This window comes from Amblyomma americanum, chromosome 8 (genome assembly GCF_052857255.1).
Source record: "Amblyomma americanum isolate KBUSLIRL-KWMA chromosome 8, ASM5285725v1, whole genome shotgun sequence".
NCBI classification, from domain to species: domain Eukaryota; kingdom Metazoa; phylum Arthropoda; class Arachnida; order Ixodida; family Ixodidae; genus Amblyomma; species Amblyomma americanum.
In genome coordinates this window covers 92312735-92340470 of record NC_135504.1, presented here as the reverse complement: position 1 = coordinate 92340470, position 27736 = coordinate 92312735, and the positions used below count along the sequence as shown (strand labels likewise).

The following is a 27736-nucleotide window of genomic DNA, read 5'->3' as shown; positions in this document are numbered from 1 at the left end:
TGTTTTCTAAGCTTGTTTTAGGTGCTGTGAAGTGCATGGTCAAAGTCAAGTCAAAGTCGAGTGTATTCTTTTGTCAGTAGACTCTGTGAAGCCGGACGTGATGCAAACGGCGTCAAAGGTTATTTCATGCATGACGCGCATCTTGTGTTCCTCGCATACTGTTTGCTGGTCAACGAAGGAGTGGTCCCGTTAGAGAAGTGCCAGTGGAGTCCAGCGGATCCTGAAAAACATTTCGCCACGGCGTCGAATCGAGCAGCAATGGACACGAATGGTGTAGGAGGTGCTCGATAGTTAAGCAAGAAGGTTTGGCCCTGTGCGACAGAGCTCAAAGTGCAGGAAGCAGCAGCGCCAATTATACTTACAGCCCGTTATCCTCCGGCATGCGTAGCACCGTGCAGGACGCTGCAGTTCAGGTCGAACAAGCCGAGTACGACGTCAACAGGCGGTAGCTCCCTGCGAAGACAGCGCGCACGAATATGGCCGCGTGTGTCGAAAAAAACATTACTTTAAAGCCTTGAAACAAAAACTTGAAACGTTTTGCCACTCTGAGAATTTTAATCTGCATATAAGCCCTATCTTGTCAGACAACTAGAGCAGAAGTGGTTCTGAGTGCCGCCCACTCGATCCGCACCAAATACGCCAAGCGATGAAGTAAAACGCTTATTAACAATGGATTCGTCTATAGCTTGTATCTTTCTGCCAGAAGCTACAGCATGACAACGATAGGCCTAGCGCATCTTTGTGCTCCATTTTTCTCGCTGTTGCATGAGACCTCATGAAAAGGGATGAAGGGTCATGTCAATATAGCCGCCCGCTAAGCTTTTCAGTTCTTGCAAACAAGCAGCCATTCTAAGTGAAAGCAACTACTGGCGCTGTTTACAACAAAGGTGATGTCCCTGACAGGTACTGCCAGTAATGTCTTGTCCAATGCTGCTGTAAAGGCACAGAACTGTCCTTGTTGAGCACGCTTGATGGTGGGCGTTCCAAAGAATGTACAACGTATGGTAACCCACCCATCATAACAGCGCTCGTACAGAGATGGTGCATTCTGGACTTTCATGTCGTTCAGAGCCACAAACTTATGCTTCGTGGCAGAGGACTTACTTGGACTCTTTTGACGGTGAAGAGGTCTTCGCGGGTAGAAGGCCTGTCGGTTTCATTCAGGACGCTGGCTGAACCTAGTGCCTGGAATAAAAGCAGTTACGGATGCAACACTTCTCAGCACTACCGTAAAATAGCGAGCCTACGCCCTTGCTCGAAAAGCGCCCACTCCTCTTATTCTTGAAAATTCGATTTGTGTAATAAAAAACGTGAAAACGCCAATGCGATTATGTCCCGTATCCGGGAGTTGTTCGAAAACATGGAAACAGTATGCCAAGCGCCCATCATTCGGTATCTTTGCGACGCTCATAGCTGAGGGAGGGGAGGGGTGTGAAGGCGGCAATGAGAACATTCAGACGAGGCACGGAAGCCCAACGTGAAGCAGTTTCCAAGAGACACCAACAAAGGGATTCGACAGAGGGATGCGAAACGACTCGCATCAGTCTTTTGAAGCGTTGAACTTGTGTTAGGCGGACGTCAAATGTGGAGAATGGCTGTGGGAAACTGCGAAAAGAGCATCCAGCCAACGATCCTATTCCACGATATATATATGTGTTTTTTTTCGGTAAATTGGCCCAGTATTTCACCAACTAGCATGCCATTGCTTATTACATGTGAGCCTTGCGTTTTACACTGTCCACACAAACACACACGCACATCAAAAATAATTTTTCTATGGTATTGGCTAACGCATTTAAGCAACGCGGGAGTACATTTTTCGATTTTGTTAATATTCTTTTGGTCGGTATAGTCTCTATGCAGGCGGGCGTGAAGTTAATAAATAATAATAATAATAATAATAATAATAATAATAATAATAATAATAATAATAATAATAATTGGCTTTGGGGGGAAAGGAAATGGCGCAGTATCTGTCTCATATATCGTTGGACACCTGAACCGCGCCGTAAGGGAAGGGATAAAGGAGGGAGTGAAAGAAGAAAGGAAGAATGAGGTCCCGCAGTGGGGGGCTCCGGAATAATTTCGACCACCTGGGGATCTTTAACGTGCACTGACATCGCACAGCACACATGCGCCTTAGCGTTTTCCCCCCATAAACACGCAGCCGCCGCGGTCGGGTTCGAACCCGGGAACTCCGGATCAGTAGTCGAGCGCCCTATCCACTGAGCCACAGCGGCGGGGCAGAAGTTAATGGCGTCAAAGATAATTTTATGCATGCTCATCTTATGCTGCTCGCATACTGTTCGCTGGTCAGCGAGGGAGTGACCCCGCAGAGAACGACCAATGGAGACCAGCGGATCCCAAAACCCATTCCACCCCGCCGCCGAATCCAGCAGCAGTTGGCATGAATGGTGCAGGTTGAAGTCGCAAAACAGTGTTCAGCACGCACAGCGCTTTATGCTCGTTATTTTTGCAAAAAGGTGCTTATTACAAGAAGATTCTCGTTAAGAAGGTGCTCGATAGTTAAGCAAGAAGGTTTGGCCCTGTGCGACAGAGTTCAAAGTGCAGGCAGCAGTACCGCCCATCATACTCACTGCCCGTTATCCTGCAGCATGGGTAGCACCGTTCAGGACGCTGCAGTTCGGGACGAACAAGCCGACTACGACGACAACCGGCGACAGGTTCCTGTGAAGACAGCGCTTACGAATATGGCTGCGTGTATCGGAAAAAAACTACGGAGGCTCTTAAGACTACGTACGTGGTTTGAATGCGAGGGAATGGTTTTCTAAATTTTATTTCCTGTTTATTGTTTACTCTATTATTTGTTTACTATTTTTTCTCTTCCTTTATAGTGACACGCCTACTCAGTAGCATACAGTCGTAAGGCAACGCATATATACTAGGTTTACATATACGTTCGCAAAGGAGCAACGCGGTTTTGTGGCCCATGGATTGCGTGCTCGACTCCGCAGTTTGAAAGTCCTGGTTTAAGGTCGCCGCACCTTTTAAAGAAATTATTTTTACACCACGTTGATGTCATGCGAGATTTTTCGTTACAAATTTTGCTGTCAACACCACCAAGTTTCGTTTCCGATAAGCTGTATAATGCTTTCCCAATAAAACGGGCGCCGAACGCTTTCCTGAGGGCCGAGCTAGAACTCTGCATTGCATGCCACTAAACATATTTTTTATCCTTAGATCTCAGTTTTTCCTCTCCACCGAACACTGAGCAGGAACTCCGTTGTGTTCCCGTTCTGGGAAGATGCGTGCACTACAACTGCCAAGAGGAAGGCACTCGGCAGCTGCAGCGGCAGAGCCAACACGCGCCGGGAGTCGAGAGCGCCAACTGTTTTGGGCCCGGACCATTCCCTGACTGCTCTACCCGGCCTTCGCAACCGACATTCTCCTCCAAAATAAAGCCAGTTTAATATTGGCGGAGGGGCGGGCTATCCGGTGAATTGTAATTTAACTTTTAGTTTTTTTCTTTTTTTATACTGACACGAACTATATACTTCTTTAAATTGCTAATTTAGCACGTACGAAGCATGTACGCAGACCGACACCAGCTTTACGGATCCTGCTCCATTTCCTCCGACATTGCAAATGACGACTGCATAAACAACGTTAGCATAATTGTCTCGCCGTTTACCGATGGCCAACCGCCAAGAGAAATGAGGCCTGATCAGGATAATCAGGCCTTCAGAGCGGGAGCACTCAGGAGGTGACCCCGTTCCTACTTAGAGTCACTGGATGCTGCTCAGAGCGAGTACTACTGCTAAGCCTTTGTGCTCTTGTACAGAGCGGCTCCTGTGCTGCAGAGCGGATATTGGACGTCATGAAAAAAATATTAGGAGTACACTTAAGCTCCGCTGTAAGGGCATGGCATGATAGCGTAACGCGTTTAATGTCCATGTATCCAGAATTGTTCATTGTCTGCTTTGCATTCATAGATCGCCAGTTGTCCTCATACTACAACTGGCGCATTGGTATTGGGGTTAAAAGAGGCGCCACTGCCACACGATGGCAGGTAGCTGTTTCCAAGAAAACCCAGACTTGGACAGCAATCTCGATCCGCCATATGAGCGCAGGGAGGCAACCCTTCAAGCACAGCCACCGGTGGAGCTGGTGAGACTCAGGTTGCTCTTCCGCAGCCACGCCTCCCGACCAATCAATCATTCAGTTAACTGGCGCCTGGTACGGTGGGCAGTTTGATAACAATCAATCAGTGACATTCAATATACCCGCACAACTCCCGCCGGCAGGCTTGCATTTTTTTTTTGCTATGGACGGTCTTGCCACCGTCAAAGGCGTTCGCCATTGCTTGTCTATGGCAGTCTTAAGTGCTCGATGCGAGGGATGAAAATTCTTCAAGAGAAAGATGTTGGCACACATCTGAAGAATGGACCGTTAGCTTCAATATTTTCATAACAGTACCTTACACATTTCTAATATTGAAAACTTTTTGTCCAAGAAAGCAGGATATGATAGACTGTCTACAAACAATGCAACCATAATCCTTTTGAAAGAGGCATTTGCATTATACCGCATAGGCGATAAAATTGTCATATTCAGTATAGAGTCTGCACTGACGGCTCTGAATTCAACATGTAAACCTCGGCACAACTTCTGGCGGAAGCAAAACAACAACAAGCAAGAAACGTGACAAAAAAAAACAAACAAACGAACCAACACTAAACACAGACAGACAAAAAAACTTCGTTTCTGGAAGTGAGTTTTCGACAACTAGACACAAAGGAGACACAAGGGAATGTATTGCTTAGCTAAAAATGGGAGAACGGCCCATGTATGCAGGAGTTCCAGACGCTTACCATGGGCTATTTTCCTCGGTCCGATATGCGTTGCCGGAGCATGGCAACGCAGTGATATTCATCGCACCGGGCTGCTTCGGAAAACGCCTCCTTGCACCGCTGCTTCGGCCACCGGTCGCACCAACACGAGACCCGAATCCGAAAGATGCAGCGGCGTGACACACGATGCCGAATGCCTCTTCCGCTTGTCTCCATGACAACGAAGAAACTGCGTCCTCTTCCGCGGCATATGTAACAAGAGAAATACGGTCAAGAATAAATCCAAACGTTTCGTGATGCGCAGTTGCTGCTCACGAAAGCGCAAAGAAAAAAAAAAGCGAAGACGTCACTACTGATTTCGCCTTAACCACCTTCGGTTTTGTGATTGGTGCAAGCGAATTCATCCCGCCATTAGATTTCAACGAGGACGCCACCTTTCTTTGACGACTCAGTGAACGACAAAAGTCCGCTACGCGCGCATAGAAACATAGACCCTTAGCGAACACAGCTTTGTAATACGGCGAAGTGGCAATGAGCGGAGAGTATACTCACAAGCTGTAGGAACAAGACATCGATTAGTTAACACCAACTTTGAACTCTGTATGGCAGCGATTCTTTTTCTTTTCCTCTCTTTTTTGCACCAATCCCGTTTACACAGGAAGTTTGGAACACCATGTAGTTAGAACACCAAAATGCCTGATATAACGCTTAGGTCTCTGCCGACGAACAGATGTGCTACTCTTGTGCTTTGTGCCCCCAGAGCTAAATTTCAAACCGGGAGGCACTGTGCATTTTTTTGGGCAGTGAAGAAGTCCGGAAATCTCGATCACCTGGGGTTTTTTAACGTGTACTGACATCGCACAGTACACGGGCCTCAAGAATTTGGCCTCCATCTACATTCGACCGCTACGGCCGGGATCGAACCCGCGTCTTTCGAGTCAGCAGCCGAGCACCATAAACACTGAGCCAGAGCGGCGATTGCCACAATTATTAGACACCTTTAGTGTGCCGTGTACCTTGTTACCCTTACCGGTACCGGAGGACCGGGTGTCCGCACGCGAATTCGCATGCGCAAATCACCTTGACGGTGCCAGATGGCGTCTGGTACACGGAAGCTAAGCACGCGCCTGCCGTATCGGGACCAATCAGCGCGTGCTCTCCGGTGGTGGGCGGGCTCGTGCTTCTACGGTAACGGTAACGGTAAGACGGTACACGGTACGCTGGCGCACCGTCGGCATAACCCCCAAGAAACATATCCGGCACTGTAAAGACTGCGAAAGTGACTAAGAAAAGGCCACGGTGATAGCTATCGAGGAGCAAATGTTGGAAAAGAGATGTTGGAAAAAAGGGCTACTGATCGTGTGGATGAGGGGGAACACTGAGAGGTGAACCTCTACCTGTTCAACACTCGTGCTCAGGCACAAACGGCCCTTGCGCAACGCTCCCCGCTGCGCTGTCTCCGCCGCCGATCTCTAACCACGTGAGACTCGAGATCGAAACACCCAGCGAAGTGACATATATGATGCCTGATGCTTCTGCTACAAGTGTCATGACTTTCTCTGAGAGGGCCATAGGACCCATTAGTTATAATTACTTGCTTTCTACCTTGAACAATTAACGGCCGAGCGAAAAGGTATATTTTGTCGCTATGTTTTCTCTTATGCTAGTGGTTGTTGGGGATGAGGCTTCAACCCCATCGCAGGCCACCAGGGTTGGGGATTAAATCTCTCCGAATGGAGAATCCCCAGCTTTGATTCTCATGCTTGTAAAAAGATAAACAAACCCTACTGTACAGTTCTGCTCCTTTACGGAGTCCGACAACGCCCTTCGGAGCCGGGGCCTGCGGTGCTGACGAGTAAGCCAACTCAAAGGCCCCTCCATCTCCAACTCTGCACCTCCAACTCTGGTGGCACCGGCGGTGTTGAAGCGCAATCCCCAACACTGATGGCCTGCGATAGCTTTGGAGCCCCATTTCTAACATGGTACAGGATACCGAATTATGAATGCGCAGATAAAGACAAAGGACGACAGAACTGGAAGACACGCCAAGGCAACAAAAAGAACGATGCATTTTGGATCCTGCGGATTCTCTGCAAAGAAGCTAATAAAGAAATCAGAGTGCCTGGTCTATGCTGCGAAATGACTTGGAGAGTTTCAACAACGATATCTAAATGTTATTGAAGCTGACTGGCAGGCCGCTATCGCCGTCGTTCTGAAGGATCACTCCGTTGAGAAGGTATAACTTCATATCTACGGCTGTGCAAAAGGCCTAGGCGGACAAGACCGCTTTGGTGCTTCTGGACAAAGTGGCCCTTCAAAATCAAAGAGGAGAGTTCTGACGCCCAAGGCAGAGGAGTTGAATTAAATTTTTTCTGTGCCCAAAGCCGACAAAGCGCTAGTCTTGGCCAATTCTGTCATGCTATGTCTTTACCTGCGCTTTCAAAATTCGGTGCATTGTTTTAAATAAAAAAAACTGAGTGGGGTTTACGCTGGTGTGTGGAAGTAAAAGACTCGTACCTGGTTGCTGGCGCCTCCCAAGTCCTCTCACTGGCTTCTTCACCCTCCTGAAATAAAGATAAAGCTGTTCGCTGGAGAACCTACCAAGCGACAACAACGCATAAGCAGTATTATGGACCCAACGTCACCACAGAAAAAAGACTTTTTTTTTGATAGTCTGCTACGCTTAGCCGTGGGAATAAATATTATAATTCAAAGATGGATGTTGGCGGTCAATGCAGTCCTGGGAAAATACAAGCATTTTCTCTCCCATTCTTACCCTCCGCCATTCCTGGAAATTAAGCGAAATAAATTGCGTACAAAACCGTTGTATTATTCCTACCGTGCATACTGGCAGATAAAAAATTCAAGGCGAACGAAAGTTCTGTATATTGACGATCGCAAACTTATCACCGCGGAAATGCGCTAAAATTTTATTAACTGGCGTTCGCGTTTGAAGTGCGCATACTAAATGTTGTTTAGCTGTACCATCTCAGTTTCAGGTAGTCCATGATAACTAATTTTTTAACCACATACATAAAAAAGTCGTGCAGCCAGAAAAAAAAATCGCCTAAGTGCACGTTCGGCAAAAAAAAAAAATTAAGTGCCCAAGCTGTATACCGTGTACTGTTAGGTCTGCATAGTATACAAGACTCCATTCTTTGTAGATCGATACAGCAGCTTCACTAGGAGAAAGAGCCGCACTCCGCTAACAGGCACACAAGAATCAACAGATGAAAAGCTAAATGCACTACACAAGTCCGGCATGCCAGTAGTTTTGTTTCCAGAACTATGGTAAAGAGTAAGGTTAGTTCTACGAAGGGAAATGTCACGATTTTAAGGCAGCAAAATTTACGAAGGCTTTCTCGGTGATCGCCTGTAGATGAGGTTTCTATAAATTCTAGTATTGCGGCACTTAGCGAAATAATCTGAGTACATTAACATACTGCTAGAACCAGGACCGGTAACCCACAGCAATTATAGCTGTGGAGAGCTGTGTCATGGTTGCCAGACTCATGGGGAGAGATAACTGCGCAAAAACATTTCAGTAACGTGCTCGTATTCGACAGCCGCGGCCGGGATCGAACCCACCTCTTGCGCGTCATCAGGCGAGCGCCATAACCACTGATGCACCGCGGTCATGTGACCTTTTGACGCCATCACAACCTGGCCGCCGTGACAGGAACAACCGACCAAACAGATTGAGAGGTTAATGACCTTCTGACACCGTAAATGTGCCCACGGTGACTGGTGGCAACCCGGTAGAAAATCTGATTAGACACACAATTTGAAAGTTTACCCCCCCCCCCCCATTCCGCCAGGAAGATTCCAAACGGCCCCCAAAATTACGCCCACTCTAGAAAATTAAGGTTGAAGAATGAGGGTTAGTTGACGGAGTACCGTTGATTAGTGAGTCGGATTGCTTTAATCTTTCAGTATAATCGAATGGAAGGTACTCAAAAATTCTAGAAGGGCCTTCCTCGTGCATATCGTATAAGGGCAATGGAAGCTTTTCTGGCCGCAGTTTTGGCGCGAAAATCGCAACAACGTTAGACTGTAGACACCATGTCAGGCAACCTAAATGCTTTTGCATTTTCTTTAAGAATGTGGTATAGAAGGCTCCTAAAATTTTTTCCCATTTTTTATGAAGACCCAAAGTTTATTCATTTTTTACTTTCCACTCTATACAATTTGTTGTTGAGGCACAGCAGCGCACTTTAGACACCTTCTGCTTCTTATTCGCCTTTTGGTCATTACCGCACGAAGCCAAAATGCTCCTGTAAAACACCGTCGTTTTTAGGTTGGTCATCCACGACTGATCATCGATGCTATGGTGTTCGTGCTATGAACGTTTTCTACACGTTGTGAGGTGAATAAAATAATTCCAGTGTCTAACCACTACAGCTCATGCACGCATTCTAGGCAATGATCACTCACCCGGATACTGTAGTGGGAGGGACGCTGGGTGGCCAGGTTCCCTGGACGGGCATCCACACGCGACGCAGGTATCTCACACGAAGAAGCGGGCTTCGGCTTCGGCTTCGTCTCACCTGCACAGGTAAATCCCACCTGAGGATTTCGCACTCAATAGAAAATCAAGAGCGACGCGATGACATCTATGTTTAATGTTTTTTTAAGGATCAAACAGCCCTTGGTTCTCAGCTGGTTAAAAAGAAACTCCGGAGATTTTTTGATTTCACTCAGTGGTTGATTAATGTTGCTGAGGGCTTTCTCGGCAGAGTACGAGAAAGCCCTCATGCTTAGTTTATAAATTTACTGATATATTTGGTCTTTTTTTTTACCCACACTTGGGGAGTACTTCTTTATAATTCCTTTACATCAGCAAAATCTTTAAGCGGGAACAGGAACTGCCGCGTGAAGTGCGGAAGGCTGCTTTGTGTGACGTCAGCCGCGGTGCCATTCTTGGGAAGAGAGGACCATGTGCGAGCTTCCCGCGTTGTGTCAAAAGCCAGTCGGCGACAGAACAGCACGTATACAAAGAACGACCTTTAGTTCACGGTTCCTGCTCGATGTACTCCGACAATGACGGCTGCTTAACCAATGTTAGTATAAATTGATCGCAGTCTTCCGATGATCCATAGCCTAGAGAAAAGAGGTCTCATCAGAATTATCAGGCGTTCTGAGCGGGAGCACTCAGAGGTGAAGCCTACTTAGAGTCACTGGATGCTGGTTAGAGTGACTACTCCTGCTCAGCATTTGAATTCATGTAGAGTGACACCTGTGCTGAACGGACGCTGGACCTCGTGACCGCTTTAAAGGGTATGACACGATAGCGCAAAGAGTTAATGCCCATAGATCCAGAATGGTTCATTGTCTGCTTTGCATTCGTAGATCGCTGATCGTTCTCAAACTAGTGTAGCGGTTAAAATATGCCCCACTTCCCCGGCACGTAGCTGTTCCAAGCACAGCCACCGGTGGAGCCTGCGACACCCAGGTTGCCCTTCCCCTGCAATGTCTCTTCAGCTGTCATTCGTTTAAATGACGCATACCAAGGTAGCCAGTTTACTCACAATCAAGTTGGCAAGTTGTGATGGCGCCACATGGTCACGTGACATATTTGAAAGGTGCCTCATTCCGTTTGCGTGCTTGTGCTCCGATGTTTCAAGCGGTCGCCGATGCCCAAGCCGGGCAATTTTTCTCGGACATGGCGGTAGTAACAGTCAGATTAAAAGTAATTATACGGATCGCTTGCATGCGGCCTTTCAGGCAGCGGTTATCACTTGCGCTAGATTCGCAGCACGGACTCAGTGCTTGAAAGTCAAATTGAGTTTTAATTGAAACGAAAGGCGGAGACCAGTTTGCATTAATAAATTACTCGTCCTAAACATAATTTACTCGGACCGGTGACAGTCTACATAATAAAAACTACAAAAACAAATCAAGGTCTACAAAACGGTGTAATCACACCCAAATATCCTCGACAAAATCATTCTCGAACGGGAAAAAGTTTAGAACACAATTTTTTCATATATTTTAAGACCTCACTTTAACAATCAATATAACCGCAAATCTCCCGTCGACTATCTTGCATTTTTTTTTGCTATTGTCGCTCTTGCCATGCCAAAGGCGTTTCCCATTGGTTGTCTGTGGCCGTCTTAACTGTTCGATGAAAGAGATGGAAAATCTTTAAGAGAAAGATTTTGGGTCCATTCGGAAAAATGGACCATTAGCTTCAAATGTTGATAAGAGCACCTTACACTTTTGTAATACTCAAATTTTTTTTCCAAGAATATTGCGCTCGTTAGACTGTCTATAATCTGAAGTATAAACTTTCTACAGACAACGTAACCATAATGCTTTCGAAAGAGGCATCTGCTTCCAACGGCATAGGTGATAAAATTGTCATATACAGCATCGAGTCTACACTGACGACTCCGTAATCAGCATGTAATGCTCACAAATACTGCTGAAGGAAGTAAAAGAAAGAAACAAGCAAAAACAAAAAAAATAAAACAACAAAATTGGCAGTGGCTTAACTTGTCTAACACTGCAATTAGGAGAAAAGCAAGCACGCTTGCTAAGCGTCTGAGGCTCGCCCATGGCAGCTCCACCCAAAGGTCGCCCAATGTCAAAGGTCAGAGGCCAACTCAAGGTCATGGGTCAAGGACAGGGGTCAAGGGTCCGCCACCATAACTGTACCACATTTGGTCATGCACGGCTATCCTTGGTTGGAATGAAGGTCGTTCAAGGCCATTGTGCTGTACACCCAAGGACTGCTTTTCCTAGCGTAGTGAAGTTTTTCGCTTAAAAACAAAACGAACGAACCTACAACTAGATACAAACTATACACGAGAGAGTATTTATCAATTAGAAATTGCAGAACACGGCCTATGTATGTGAGAGTTCCAGAGGCTTACCATGGGCTCTGTTCCTCGGTCTGATATTCACTGCCGGGGCATGTAAAGGCGGAGATATTCTTCGCTCTGGGCTGCTTCGGAAAACGCCTCCTTGAAGCGCTCTTTCTGCCGCCGATGTCATCCACGCGAGACACGAGACCGAAACATGCGGCGATGTGACACATGCTGCACGATGCCACTGCCGGTTGCCTCCATGACAACGAAGAAGCTGCGTCATCTTGCGTGGAGTCTATGACAGAAGTACAGTCAAAAATAGGTGCAAATGTTTCGTGATGGGTAGTTGCTGTCCACGCAAGTGCAAAGAATAAGAAAAAAGCTCACAGCCTTCACTACTGATTTCGCCTTAACCACCTTCGGTTTTGTGATCGGTGCAAGCGAGTTCATCGTGCCGTTGGATTTCAACGAGGACGCAACATTTCTTTGAAGACTCAGTGAGCGACGAAAGTCCGCTACGCACGCATAGCAAAATAGACCAGTTAGCGAACAGAGTTTTTTCTTTCCTACTCTTTTTTGCATCAATCCCGTTTATACAGCAAGTGTGGAACACCATGTGGTTAGAAAACCAGAATGCCTGACTTAATGTCTAAGTCTGTACCGACGTACAGATGTGCTACCTTGTACTTAATGCCATCGGACATAAATGCCTCCAGAGCTAAATTTTGAACCGGGCGGCGCTTTGCTGTTGTTGAAACCGGTTGTTTACTTTAGGTTAGTTTCCTGGGGATTAACATTCCAAAGCGACATAGGTTGTGAGGGACGCCGTAGTGAAGGGGTCCGGAGATTTCTATTACGTGGGATTATTTAAAATGTACTGACATAGCACAGTACACGGACCTCTAGCATTTCGACCGCCGCGGCCGGGATCGAACCCGCTTCTTTTGGTTCAGCAGCCTTGCACCATAACCACTGAGGCACCGCAGCGATTGCGACAGTTAATAGACACCTTTAGTATGCCGTGTACGGTGTTACTGTTACCGGTACCGGAGGACAGGGCGTCCACATGCCAATCCGCATGTGCAAATCACCTTGACGGTGTCAGATGGCGCGTGGTACACGGATGCTAAGCGCGCTCCTGCAGTATAAGGACCAATCATTGCGTGCTCTCCGGTGGTGAGCGGGCTCGTGCTTCTCCGGTAACAGTAACGGTAAGACGGTACACGGTACGCTGGCGCACCGTCGGTATAACCACCAACAGACATGTCTGGCACTGTAAGGACTTTCAAAGTAACTAAAAAAAAGGCCACCGTGGTAGCAATCGACGAACAAATGCGCAACAGTAGATATTGGAAAAAGGGCTGCTGACCGTGTGAACAACTGGGAACACTGCGATGCGAACCTTCTCCTGTTCAACGCTCACGCTCAAGTAAAAACAGGCCCCTCTGTGCGCAAATTAGAGGGTGCTGAACGTCGCGGAAGCTCTCACACGTCCGATATACTGCTAGCCCTGCAGATGGTCCAGCTCATCCGTTGTGTACCACGGTTACAAGCGCCGCGACCTTCTCTAAGAGAGCCGTAAGACGCATTAGTTGTAATTACTTGCTATCTTGAGTAAACAACAACCGAGCCAAAAGGTATATTTTGTCGCTATGTTTTCTCATAGGCTAGTGGCATTGCATACCGAACTTTGAATGGGCAGATAAAGAGAAAGGACGACAGAACTTGAGGACACGCCAAGGCAACAAAAACAACGACACATTTTGAATCCTGCGCATTCTCTGCAAAGAAACTAATAAAAAAGAGTGCCTAGGCTACGTTTTGAAAGGTCTCGGAGAGTTTCGAATAACTGGATCTTAAGATTATTCCAGCTCACAGACAGGGCAGGTTCGCCGTCGTTCCGAAGGAACTCTGGCTGAGAAGGAAGAATTTTGTATGCGCCTGAGTAAGAGGCCTAGGCGGACAAAAGAACTTTGGCGCAGCGGGACAAAGTGGACCTTCAAAACAAAGGCGTCAAGTTCTGACTGCGAAGGGAGAGGAGTTGAATAAAATTCTTTCTGTAGCCAAAAACGACAAATCGCCGGACTTGCCAAATTCTGTCAAGCTATGTCTTTACCGGCGCTTTCAAAATTCGGTCCATTGTCTTAAATCTAAAACTGAGTGGGGTTTCCGCTGGCGTGTGGAAGTAACAGACCCGTACCTGGTAGCTGGTGCCTCCCAAGTCCTCTCTCTGGTTTCTTCGCCCTCCTGAAATAAATATCAAGGTGTCCGCTGGAGAATCTACCAAGCGACAACAACGCTCATGCAGTATTATAGACCCAACATTACCACAGATAAAATTTGACGTTTTTTGATTGTCTGCTACGCTTAGCCGCAGGAATAAAGGTTATAAACCAAAAATGGACGATGGCACTAAGCGCAGTTCAGGAAAAATACAAGAAATTTCTCTCCAATTCTTACCCTCTGCCATTCCTTGAAATTAAATGAAATAAATTTCGCACAGAACCGTTGTATTATATCTACCACGCATACCGGCAAATCTAAAATTACGGCGGAACGAAAGTTCTATATAGTGACGATCGCAACCATATCACAGCGGAAAAGCCCTAAATTTTTGTTAAGTGGCAGTTGCGTTTGAAGTGTGGATACTAAACCTCTACCATCTCAATTTTAGGTATGCCACGATAACTAATATTTTTAACCACATACATAAAAAAGTCGTGCATCCAGAAAAAAAATGGCCTCAGTGCACGTTCGGCAAAAAAAAAATTAAGTGACCGAACCATATAGCGTGTACTGTTAGGTCTGTATAATATACAAGATTCAATTCTATGTAGGTCAATAGAGCAGCTTCACCAGGGCAGACAGCTGCAGTCCGTTAACAGGCACTCAAGAATCAACAGATGAACAGTTAATAGCTCTACACAAGCCCAGTATGCCAGTACTTTAGTTTTGGCAACTACACTCAACAAGGAAGTTAGTTCGTTGGTCTTAAATGTCATGATTTTAAGGCAGCAAAATTAGCGAAGACTTGCTCGATGATTGCCTGGTGCTGAGGTTTCCATAAATTCTAGTATTGCGGCACTTACCGAAATAATCTTAAAACATTAACATGCCGCTAGAGCCAGGACAGGTAACCTACAGCAATTATAGCTGTGGAGAGCTGTGTCATGCTTGCCAGACTCATGAGGAAAGATAACTGCGCAAAAACATTTGAGTAACGTCCTTGTATTCGACAGCCGCGGCCGGAATCGAACCCGCGTCTTGCGGGTCAGCAGGCGAGCGCAATAACCACTCAGCCACCCATGTCATGTGACCTTGTGACGCCATCACAACCGGTCCGCCGTGACAGGTGCAACTGACCAAACGGATTGAGGGGTGCCGTGACCTTCTGACACCGTAAATGTGCCCACGGTGGCTGGTGGCAACCTGGTAGAAAATCTGAGCCCACAATTTGGATGGTGGCCTCCCTCCCCCCTTTGCCAGGAAAATTCTAAACGACCCCAATATTACGCCCACTCCAGAAAATAAATTAAGGTTGATTAATCAGGATTCGTTGGAGAAGTACGGTTGATTACTGGGTATGAATATTTTAATTCTACAGGATAATCAAATGCAAGGTACTCAAACATTCTAGAAGGGGCTGCCTCATGCAGATCGTATGAGGGCAATGGAAGCTCTTCCGACCGCAGTTTTCGCGCGAAAATGGCACCAACATAAGACTGTAGACACCATGTCAGGCAACCTAAATGCTTTTGCAATTTCTTCTGTAAGAATGTGGTGCAGAAGGCTCCTAAATTTTTTGCCCTTTTTTTGAAGGCCCAAAGTTTTATTCCCTTTTCACTTGCCGCTCTACAAAATTTGTTGTTGAGGCACAGTGGTACACTTTACACACCTTTGGCTTCTTAGTCCAATTGGTTAATTACCACACGAAGTCAGCATGCTCTTGTAAAACACAGTCGTTTTTATGTTGTTCATTCACCACTGAATATCGATGCTATGGTGTTCGTACTATGAACATTTTCGGCAAGTTGTGAGGTGAATAAAATAATTTCAATGTCAAACCACTACAGCTCATTCAGTCATTCTAAGCAACGATCACTCACCCGCAGACTCTAGTGGAAGGGACTCTGGGTGGACAGGTTCCCCGGACGGGCATCCACACGCGACGCAGGTATGTCACACGAGGAAGTGGGCTTCGGCTTCGTGTCACCTGCACAGGTTAAATCATACCTGAGAATTTCTCACTCATAAGAACATCAGCAGCGACGCTAAGACTGATATGTTGAGTGTTTTTTTTAAGGATCATACAGTCCTTGGCTGTGCTTAAAAAGAAACTCCGGAGATTTTTTGTTTTCACACAGTGGTTGATTAATGTTGCTGAGGGCTTTCTCAGTGTAGTATACGAGGAAGCCTTCATGCTTAGTTTATAATTTTGCTCATACATTTGGTCTCTTTTTTTACCCAAACCTAAGGCGTACTTCTTTAAAGTTCCTTTTATATCGGCGAAATCTTTCAACGGGAACAGAAATTGCCGCCTGAACAGCGGAAGGCTGCTTTGTGTGACGTAGCCGCGGAGCCATGCATCGCCAAGAGAAAGGAGGCCTGATCAGGATAATCAGACCTTTGGAGCGGGAGCCCTCAGAGGTGACGCCTACTTACAGTTACTGGATGCTGCTTAGAATGGTTATTACTGCTTAGTATGCGTGTTCATGGTAGAGGGACACCTGTGCTGTTGAGCAGACGCTGGAAGGCGTGAAAAAAAATGAAGGGAAGACACACGTTCCGCCTAAAGGTTATGACACGTTAGCCTAAACAGTTAATGCCTATATATAAAGAATTGCTCATTCTCTGCTTTATATGCATAGATCACCGGGTGTTCTCTAACTGGTGTAGCGGTTAAAAGATGCCCCACTGCCCCGGCACGTAGCTGTTACAAGCACAGCCTCCGGTGGGACTCGCCAAACCAAGGTTGCCCTTCCCTAGCAATGTCTCTTCACCTGCCATTCGTTTAACTGACGCATGCCATTTGGACCCTATGCTCACTATCCGGGTGGCAAGTTGTGATGATGTTACAAGGTCACATGATCTATTCGACTGGCTACACATTCTATTTGCGCGCTTGGGCTACGAAGCTTCAAACTGTCGCCGATGCCAACACCAGACAATTTTTAAGACATGGGGATAGTAACAGTCTACAAAAGAAGTTTATTCTACTGACGTCTTGCGTGTGGCCTTTTAATTAGCTTCTCAGCATGGACTCAGTACTTAGAAATAAAATTCAGTTTTAATTCAAACAAAAGGGAGCTAAAGGGAAAGACAAGCTTGGACAATTAAATTACTCGCCCAAAACAAAGTACTCCTTACAGAGGCAGTCTAGTCAGAAGCGCTCTCGCAGCCACCCAACCAGCAGAGGTAAGGGCAGGGCAGCCCACACCTGATATGAAGCTGCTCAATCTGCATGAGAAGAGAGATCGCGCAGAGCGACGGACGCGACGGACTGACAGAGCCGCCGACTGGACTGTCTACAACCGCTTGGACGCAGCAGCGCGCAGCCACGCCAACAAGCTATACCGCCGGCAGTGGGCTTCACTATGCCAAAGGATGGAGGAAGATGTCAGCTCGCGGAGGCTGTTTGACACCCTGCGGCGCATCACCGAACCACAGGCAAACCGTCAACCGCTGGCCGCCCTCGCAATCTCGAGCGGGCTCAGCTTTGTAGAATTGGCAGAGCAGTTTGCTGATCGATTCGCGCCGCCCAGCCCCGCAAACGCCGCTAACATGAGCTCCTGAGAGCCCCAGAAGCGACGCCATAAGCTCTGAATGCCATAAGTACACTATAAGCAAACAGGCAAGAATCTGTTGTGCAATTCCGACAAAATCTTGCAGGGACTCCACGGTGACACAAAATCACTGCATGTGTGACGGATATGTTAGGATGCATGCATTCCGGGCTGAGGAGCTTACTGATATCCTGAATTGGTTAATGTAGGCTGTGCTGTAAGGTAAGCACAAGATGAAATTCCAGTTCCTTCGTTGTTTTTGTAACAGACTATGACACAAACACAAAAACTTACTTTTCATAACAAAAACCTTGTTTTATGCTAGCCATCACTCTCTCCATCTTGTCCTCCATACAAAATTGAGGCAATGCTGATATGTGCCGGATACTCTCCATTTCATGTTGGAATAGTGCTACTAAATGTTCGTTCCCACACAGCAAGGCCTGCTGGTATAAGGTAGAGGATAGGGCAGCAAACGTCATCATCCGCGATCAGAACTTAATGAACTAGAATTTCTTATGCACTCTTAAACACTACAGTAATTTACCTTCAGTGGCAAGCACGACGCTGCTGCCTTTGCAGCCCCCTCAGGGCTGCCTCCTGTGAGATCCCTGGTTGCTGCCACTGCCACGAAACTTCACCAAGAGTGCTGCAAAAGTATGCAGCGAACTAGTCCCTGGTCGCAGCAGCATCATTGGGGTGATTGCGTGCATGCGTCGCAGCCAGTGGGAAGTACCGAGGCTCGGAGTTATCCCCCAACACCCTCTGGATGCCTTGCCGCCAGCGTCCTTCCACAACATTCCCCAACATGTCCTCTCTGTCTGCAAAGGTCTGAGACTGAGGGTTTCGAACTGCCAGGAAGTTGTGGAGGACACAGGCAGCCTTTACAATGTAGTCAACGTTCTCGGGGTGCAGGGGGATTGTGCGCAGAAGTATACGCCACCTCGCTGCGGTGATGCCAAAGGCATTCTCGGCACACCATCTGAAAAAAAAAATGAATGCATTTAAAACCATAACAATCTCCAAAGAAAGGCTGCACTATGTCCAATGCATTTATTCATTAACAAACACATGCAGAGGGGATGCAGATATGGTAACAGAAACACTAAAATTATTATACAACGGAATTTTGTTCATTTGTACCAACTTGCTTGCTTTGAACATTCCATTTGTTCAAGCTGATGCTTTTGTCCCGTCAGTATGACGTTTGTTTCAAAGGCTTTCATTCATCTGAACTCTGGATAATATCTTTCGTCTGAGGTATGTTTTCTACCACTTTCTTTCAATGACAATTTATCAAGCTTAATGAAATAATGCCGCATCTTACCGTGCTCTACTTAATCTGTAATTGAACACCCTCTTCTCGTCATCCAGCTGCCTTGATGGGTAAGGGCGCAAAAAGTCTGTTCGAAGCTGAAAAGCTTCATCGCCCACAAATGCGTAAGGCGCAGTCGTTGCCGTCCCAGGAAGTTTTTCAAGTTGTGGAATGGGGAGGCGTCCTTCAATGAGGTCATATCCAAAAGCACTGTTCTTGAAAGTTCCGCCATCGCTGTGCCGACCTTCCGCACCCACATCTACAAGTATGTACTTGCAGTGGCTGTCGACGACAGCCATCAGGACTACAGAGAACGTGCCCTGAAATGAAAAGCATAGCACTGACAATCACCACAGGCGATAAGACATGTGAGCCTAAATGCTCAATGTGGCGATGGCCAAGGCGTGACTGCATGCTATAAGGCATGATAGAGTCATGTGCCCAATTAATCGTGATAATGATAGAGGTATTTTTTGCCTGTGTGAATCTCTAAGCTGATAGGAGGCTGTGATCATCACTTTGCAGCAATGCCTGTGCCTTTTACGGCAGCAGGTACGACTGCCTGTAAACAAGAGGCTGCTCGTCAGAGCCAATACCAAGAGAAATGAAGCACACAGCCCGATCACTTACAGTTACATTGCCTCAGTATTAGCAAACTGGGGAATCTTGCACAACAACACAGACTGATAGCAAGTTTGCATGACGTAATAAGTCTAAACAAAGGCACCTACACACGAATGAGGGAAGTAGAGATGAGACAGAGTGCTCTCTCTAAAGAAGGTCAGGCTAGTTGGTGCTTTTGATAAACGGGCTGTGACGTTAACAACACAAGGGACAATGTGTGTCCTGTTGGTAGCTTGTCGTTGCCCCTTGTGTTTTTCAGCGCTAGTTACCATGTCGCACTGCTGTCTCGGCTCTCCTACCCTTGTCAGTGTGTAGGTACGTTCTTTTAGCCTTATTACGGGGAATCGTGAACAGCATTTGTTCCCATGGCAGCCTATGACTAAGTCTAAACAAAGCTGCCTTTTATCAAGCGACGTGCCTTATTCGTCGCATTTTCTTTTCAGTTAGTTCAATGTAGTCAAGAAGCCACGGGGATTAACCAGTGGCTAGCGCACACGATGCAGTCGCCTGAATAGCACTGTTTAAGCAATCTAAGCTCTGAGGTCAGGCGTAGTCGCAGTGGAAGTGAAGCTAGTTGAGAGAACAGCGTGCAGTCAGAGCTCTGTGGAAAGGAACCGGCAGCATTCTAGTAACTTAGCGCAACGAGAGACGGCGCTGTAAACTAGTGCCCTGCCCTCGTCCCGCAGGCGCCTGCATGCTTGCTTTTCTCAGCTGAGAGAGTTGCGCCTTACGAGAGTTGAGATGCAACGCTCACGAGCAAGACTTGTGAAGCGTAATAAGCTTCTGACAAACCAGCTTGACGGAGGCAAGAAGGAAATGGTGAAGCTACAAGAAGAAGACGTCACACAAAGGTTGCAAGCTCTTGATGTGCCACCACCACAGCTACTTCTTTTGAGGGGATGTATTTCTGCTGCCAAATGCACAACCAAAGAAAACAGAAGATATGCACACGACTGGCTTCTACTGTGCCTGCCCCTCAATATACGAAGCCCTGCTAAATATTCTTTCTCGCGAAGTAGTAGCATATTACCGCTTTCCTGTGTGTCCACAATAAGGAGGTACACAAGTATGGTTGGCTTATACAGTTTTATTCACGCAGAGGTGCACCTCGACATTATAATGCAGAGCCAACTGTCGAGTTTACGCTTTTTCTTAATGACATATTTGATGCCCTCAACCGCCACTTCATAGCAGAAGGCTGCACTATCGGATACAAGGACTTTGTAGTAATTGAGAGTTCCTCCTGGTGGCTCGACAAGTGGGAACAAGAATTTCCCATTGGAGACATTCCCACACTATCTCCTGACCCAGTCAACTGCAAAGGCATTGCTAGCGACATTAAAGTCAGTTAAAGGGCTGTCCGCTTACCTCCTGCCGAAATGCGAGTTCAAATATAGTCTCACAGCTAAGATGAATCAAGACCCTTTGGAATGCTTTTTTGGAATATTAAGGAAAGCAGGAGGCCAAAATAAACACCCGACATTTGCAACATTTTTGCCGCTTTGCCGAATGCTTTCACTGCAATCTTTGTTGAGGCCACCACAGTTTGGGAACTGCACAGCTGCTGAAAGTGGCCAATCTGCTTTTGTGACTTTGGCTGACTTTACAGGTATATGCAAGAGTTCAGCTGTACAACGGCCGAAAAAGGTGGAAGAACTGAGACATAAGCTGGATGGTGTGATAGCAAAGGAAGCTGCGGTTGCCGCCTATTGGCCCCGACATTACGGTGATTTCAAGAAGGGCCTGACGGCATATTTTGGCTTGGAGCTCCCGCCGACTCTCTGCACTCCTGCTCCGGACTCAGAAACACCGCCGCCACACAACTCATGACCACTGGCCGAATCACCCCTCATAGCTGCTTCGGCTTTCCCTCCGCCCGCTCCTCCGTCGTCGACCCTCCCCACACCTGTCTCTCCACTATCGCCGCCACCGTATGTGCCCAGCCCATGGTTCGGCAAGTGCCACGCAAGCACGCGTCGGTCTCTTGCCAACCTTCTCCACCAGCTGCCTCAAACTACACCCCGATCTCTCTCAAGTTTGCTATTTGAGGTCCCGGCTAGCCGCGACTGGTGAGTCTGTGGAGCGGGCTGTCGGCGTTGCTGGCCAGGCCGGTTGCCGAAAGCGGTCTGTGTGGCGCGAGCGAGATCTTCTTCATCAGTGCCACTAACGACGCCAGCGCTGTTACAAAGTATTTGAGCACGATTACTGCAATGCAACTGTTGTTGACTGCATTATTTATTATGTTACTGGATTCGTAACAAGGAAGCTAGTCAATCAAACACAGTGCATTGTTTGCAAAGAAGCAATTAAAGGACACAAAGGCATCTCAAAAGTAGCTGAAGCTGACCTTGCTAACTTGAAGACGAGATGGAGGCTAACACATCCAAATGCACACCTTTTCCAGCTTTTCAAACATACTGTGCAAGAGTTTGAGAAGTATGCAGACCGGAGGGATGCATATGGTAAGACTACAGATAATGTGCTGGTACATCCTGAATTTCCTTTCCCCTGTAATCTTCGCAAAGGCAATATTTTGGCCAAGTTGTTGAACTGCTATGTTTGTCTGCGCAGGCATCAATTCTGCCGACAGCTAAAGACTAAGAATGAAAATAAAATCCAGGATTTGCAAAAAATGTCTAAGCTTATTAGAGCTCGTGCATCAGGAATACATCGGTGAACAGGTTCCACGTTGTATTTCTCATAAGCTATAAATTTGTGTCAGTGTTTCATTTCTACTTCCGTGAGTAAAATGAATCACTTCGCATATTATGTTTAGTGTTTTCACGGTCACTCTACGGACGAATAAATGCAGCGTTGTATTACGTGTTTGCATATGGGAAACAAGATCCCATGAAGATATTTGCCCAAGACTGCACATCCCTTCTTGGTGGTACGCAAAGCCGTTAGTACATCAATTTCTCTTAACATTGCTACATGTCATTACACCGGTTGACAACACTCTGCAAAGTAGGTCTTATCAGATGAACATAGCACACATAAAGCAGCACGGACTTGCTTTGTCAAGACAGGCGGAGCCTTGTCATTAAACCGCCTTCATGTGGAAACATTCTACTGGTCATGTGCAGTTTTACCTTGTAGTTATAGTACCTGCTCCCGGAAATGGGAGGGCACATGATGGCCACGTGCTTCCCGTCGACCGCTCCCAAGCAGTTTGGAAACTGCCAACGCGAGGCAAAATCCTGGGCAATCTGCTCCCATTCTGCCTTCGTAGGTGACTGGAAGCAGTCAGAAGCACTCTTGTAAGTGGGACGGTGGCAATCTTGCAATGTGTCGGGGGGCAAAAAGCCAACATCCAATAACAGATATATGCAATGCGATTTTTTTGTCATTCCTCCTGTTAAATTGGTGTTCTTTCGGGCAGTGCGACAAACATGACAACTGTCAGATTTCTAACAGTTATTTTCATACTGAACTCCTCTTTCACCTATAAAAGTTCCTTTTGAAGCATAAACCTATCTGCACCTTTTATGACTTCCATACCTAATATTTGCTAGTAGTGTACTTAATGCAAAACATTTAAAATTGCCATGTACTCCATCTGTGTGCAACTGGTAGCAGTGCAATCATAGAGTAGTGAATAAGTTAAAGGAAACAATTTTGGATTGGCTAGTTGTAAAAACTCGGACAGTGAAACCAGGGCACAGATAACTAGCAAACAGTGAGTAATAGACCCTCTCGAAAAGCCGCCATGAAGATGGGAACATGAGAAATTGCCACATTAGACAGCACATCACTAAGATACCAACACTGACCCTCAAAGCGGAGTGGGCATACAATAATGAAATCATGCATCTGTTTAACCATCCAGCACCTGAAAGGAAGTGCAATGAGTGAAAAATTTTGCTGCAAATGTTCACCTCACCCGCATGCAAAGATCTTTCAGCCGTCTCCAGATGGCCCGACATGCTGCGTGGATGCAGCGCCTTGCAGTCTCTACCCCCACACGCAATGCAAGTGCAACGTTGGAGATGTCTTGCCCTGAAGCCAGATAGCTAAAAGCCAGAGGGAGAGAATCAATCCATGAAGAAGCCTGACATTGCACCTTCAGGTTCACTTGTATTTGATCACTGTGTGAGTGTTCCAGTTTCATAACCAGCTTTTCTAGAGATATGTGAGGCCAAGCACTTTCACGGTGTGAAGCTTCCAGATTCTGGCAGTGCTAGATTACAGGTATAGCATTTTTATGCATTCAAAATTTTTCACTACGACCAACATGACAGCATTGTGTAAACCTACATGACTATTCCTATATTCCCCTTCGTCATTAAAGTTGCCCTCACCTCTTTGTTACTTTATATTTACCATTATTTTGCTCCTGGGAAAAACGCCACAGTGCTATAGTGTGCTATGCCCGTTTGCTTTTTTCTCAACACTACACTGTTCTAGCCATTCCTTTCTGCGTAAAGACAATTGCCGTTTTGCCTGTAAAGTATGTCTCTTTCTTCTCTTTTTTTATGGCTGAGGTGTCCATTTTCCTGCATTCTCAACACATTTATCATTTGTTTACATCTCAGCTCTCCTGCCAGCAGCGTGTACACCTCTTTGCACTGCTTCTTAGTCATTTCAGCGTTTATTTACAGTAACGTCCTATTAGTTTTGTCATATTCCTACTTTTCTGGGCTTTTATTTTACTCTGTTGTTTTCCGCCTTTTCAGTTTCCAGCTGCTGCATCCTGACCTTCCAGTGTCATCAGCCTTCCTTGTTAAAAGTTTCTAGCCCTTCTTGCAATGTCTCAATTATTGCATTTTTTTCCTGTTTCCTTTAACTGTGCCTTGGTGCTTTTGCCCCCTTGCGCAAGACTGTTTTGTTTTCCAATTTTTCAAACCTTTTAAAGCACCTAGCAAGCTATCTCTTATTGGATGAACTAAGGAAAACTCTGCCGGTCCAGTCTCCCTCACTGATCCATTTCTTTGTTATTGTTTTTAAAGGACCTTTAATGGGCTAAAAGGGTACAAATGTCCGTCTCACCACACTAACAGATCACTATTTGCCAAAACGACACTTCTAGCAAAGGAAACTCAAGTACCACAAACCTTAATGCTATTGCCAGTCGCTCGCCTGGCTCCAGGGGCTCTCTCACAACGTGCTGCCGTGTGAGGTCTGGGGAAACCAATCCGAGCACTTCATCAAATAGCTGTGGGGTCATCCGGAAGAACTTGTAGAACAGATCATGGTCTCCTTCCCGCATGCGGCGCATCTTTTGAGAAAATATGCAAACTATTAGGCTAATCAGCAAAAACCAGACAGCATGATTACAACACTTGTTGCTGCGTTATTACAGCGCAGCTATTGCGGGGTGTTTCTTAGAATGAAATAAGAAGTGTTATTATGCGCATAATATTTAAGCCAGGTTAGGTTTTAACGTGGTATTCACAGCTTGACCTTGTAGAGGTTGACGCAGCTCTCTTACTTCGCCAGCCTTAGTTGGATCTCCAATAAGTAGGCGCTGCGCTTCTGCCAGAGCAGCGCAGAAGCACCCAAATTTTCACAGCCACCGATTCTCCCGGAACTGCTTTGTAATAATGACGATCACCTGAGCCCAGAGTGTAGCCACGGTTTTTTGAAAACCACGCTTACTCCGAACATGCGAGTGATCGAGTAATGTGACGTTAAATTCCTTTCTAATTTATGTGCCCTTTATTGGCGAAGGAGAACATCGGAGTTTACGGCATCCGCGCAGTCAAAAGCGAAACGAATGAACGACAGTCGGCCCCAAAGAGCGCCTAAAGTTTTCGAGCTACTGTGTGTGTAGTATTCCATTCAGATGGAACATGACTGCAGCTCAACTCCACACTCACGCTGTACTCTTGCAAAGGAACGAAACAACTTACCGCTGTGTGATAGAGGCCTTCTTCCTTGCGCACCGCAAACACGGGCCGAACCCACCAGCGTGGCCGTCTCCGCTGGCGCCGCCTCCATCTCAGAATGACAGCAAGTACTGTTCGAATCAGACGCAGTACAAGTCCATTTCGTTGCTGTCGTGCGCACACTGCTGGAATGATTGCGGCACAAGTATGAGCAACACCGAGAATGCTCGCAATGCTGACGAGCTGACAAGCGTTTGCGGGTGACGAGCTGGCGGGAAATGCCGTCCATGCAATGCTATGGCGATGATGCTGTTGGTTAAAATAAAGACCTGAGAAAACTGCACTGAAATACGTGCCAGTTTGAATGAAAAGCTACTATTAAAACTGCAGTTCAGTTTATATATTACATAACTTGCCTTGCTACTTTCAAAATCTAAAGATTTCAAGTGGCAGTCTAACTGTTTTGGCCAGTTCCAATCTATGAGGTCTAGCAACAACGTGCTAGCGCGCGCACGAGCGCGAGTCAGCGACAGGCTATGGAGGTGCACACCACTTGCGACGCCCGTCGCGACGGGGCGCTGGGCGCACAGGCGCTCTGCGCGTACGCGTAGGATGTGCTCATCGAGTTGGGGCTTAAGAGCTGAAGAGTACAGTGAAAATGCTAAGGGCGATTACGTTACTCGGTAATAAGTTATAAATGCGAAGCCCTTGTGAGTGAGTACCTTCTGCTTTGAATGAAGAACGTTTTTTTTCCTAATTTGAATATTAATGAAATTTGGTTCAGGCATTCAGATGTTTTTTTTTTTCAAATTAAGAAACATTATTCACTCTGAAGAATGGCCCCTTGTACGGTTTTCTCGGATATGAAAGGCAGAAAGCTATCACCATTCTGTTGATAAATACTGCTTATATTATGCGCCATTCGCGCTTGTGTGGTCTTCTAACTAGTTTTCCTCTGTGTATGCTATCCTAAAGTCATTTTCAAAATTTGTAGGGAAATCTCTGAAACATTTCTTGTTACGTGCACACTGGTTTTTCTTTTCATAATGCATGGAGCTGCCTTAGCTTACTACCCCGTGAACGGCTCGAACTGCGAGATATTGCAGACGTTTTATATTGCAGAGTGTTTTATTGAACTACCTTTCTTCTACAGTGACCCCTTTCATATGAGTGTCTCCAAGTCCCCCACAAGCTTCTGTGCTAATCAAAAATCGCATGTCCCGTCGTTCTGCGTTCTGTGTGTTGTCTCTGTTGCTCTTGAATTCTGGAAGGTATGCACCAACTTGCACCCCAAGGTGTTTTATTGAACTACCTTTCTTCTACAGTGGGCCCTTTCTTATGTGTGTCTCCAAGTCCACCACAAGTTTCTGTGATAAACAAAAATAGCATGTCCGTCGTTCTGCGTTCTGTGTGCTGTCTCTGTCGGGTTTGCATTCTGGAAGGTATGTACCAACTTGCCTCGCAGGGAGTTCTATTGAAATATTTTTCTTCTACAGTGGGCTCTTTAATATGTGTGTCTCCAAGTCCACCACAAGCTTCTGTGGTAATCAAAAACCGTATGTCTCGTCGTCCTGTTTTCTATGTGCTGTCTCTTTTACGCTTGAATTCTCGAAGGTATGCAGCAACTTTCCCTGCAAATTGTTTTATCGAACGACCTCTCTTCTACAGTGGCCCCTTTCATATGTTTGCCTCCAAGTCCACCACGAGCTTCTGAGGAAATCAAAACGCGCATGTCCTGTCGTTCTCCTTACTATGTGCTGTCTTTGTTGCGCTTGAATTCTGGAATATATGCACCAATTTAACCCGAAAGGTGTTTTATTGAACCACGCCTTCATAGTTTAGCAGTTGGGAAATGAAAAGAAGAATGATCATTTTTCACAGCTCGTCTTATTCTTTTTTTCCTAAAGCGCGTTTTATCGTTATAACGGAACGCTGTAGAGGGACATGTGCTGAATGATTTAAGCTATATGAGGTTCTGAATATTATATGCAGGAGCCTAGCGCTTGTATTCGTAGATAAGAGTTTTCGTTCATTTCACCTGGCCTTTCTGAGAACGTTGCACGTGACACATGTTTAAGCCGGTCTGTTTATCGAATATCTTCCGGTCAAGTTCCACACAGAGATTCACTTTTGAATACGAGAGATCTTCAAAAACTTCCGAGGCTCGTAACTGCTTCTTTATTCCCTGTGTTATCAGTCGCCTTCTGGACAATTCTTTTTCGAGCAGCAGTAGGGGTATTGTGCTTCCGTCATTGGTGTGAGGAAACAAGGTGGCTTCGCTATTATTAGGCTGCACCTGTAACAAATATTTTATTAAGAAGGCAGAAAAAAATTCCAAATAAACAAGGAATCGCAAGGCATGAAAGCTGAAAACCAAATCGGTGTGATTAGGTAACGAACTCTTTAACAGTAAGCAAGTGGAATTTCTGCGCCGTTATTGATTTGTCTATCCACGATTATCACAAAACGTATTGGTTCTTGGAATACAAAGGCACCATTTTTGGGTACGCTTCCATCTTTTATTATTGTGGGACCGCGCTATAATCCACACAAATGCAACTTATAA

The 27736-nt window shown here is 46.2% G+C and overlaps 1 protein-coding gene and 2 long non-coding RNA genes across 3 annotated transcripts; all 3 read right to left on the bottom strand.

Moving 5' to 3' along the window:
• Positions 1–2601: 2601 nt before the first annotated feature.
• Positions 2602–9349, bottom strand: LOC144100542 (uncharacterized). The gene is made up of 4 exons (XR_013307716.1): positions 9246–9349; positions 7329–7375; positions 4833–5049; positions 2602–2688 (listed from the first exon to the last, which is right to left on the bottom strand). It is a non-coding gene; the product is annotated as an uncharacterized LOC144100542 (long non-coding RNA).
• A 2387-nt stretch (positions 9350–11736) lies between these two features.
• Positions 11737–15821, bottom strand: LOC144100573 (uncharacterized). The gene is made up of 3 exons (XR_013307739.1): positions 15727–15821; positions 13821–13867; positions 11737–11915 (listed from the first exon to the last, which is right to left on the bottom strand). It is a non-coding gene; the product is annotated as an uncharacterized LOC144100573 (long non-coding RNA).
• A 2133-nt stretch (positions 15822–17954) lies between these two features.
• Positions 17955–19034, bottom strand: LOC144100541 (uncharacterized). Its single transcript, XM_077633461.1, has 2 exons — positions 18731–19034; positions 17955–18385 (listed from the first exon to the last, which is right to left on the bottom strand). The coding sequence occupies exons 1-2, from the start codon at positions 19015–19017 to the stop codon at positions 18073–18075; spliced, it is 600 nt and encodes a 199-aa protein (XP_077489587.1). The 5' UTR covers positions 19018–19034; the 3' UTR covers positions 17955–18072.
• Positions 19035–27736: the final 8702 nt, after the last annotated feature.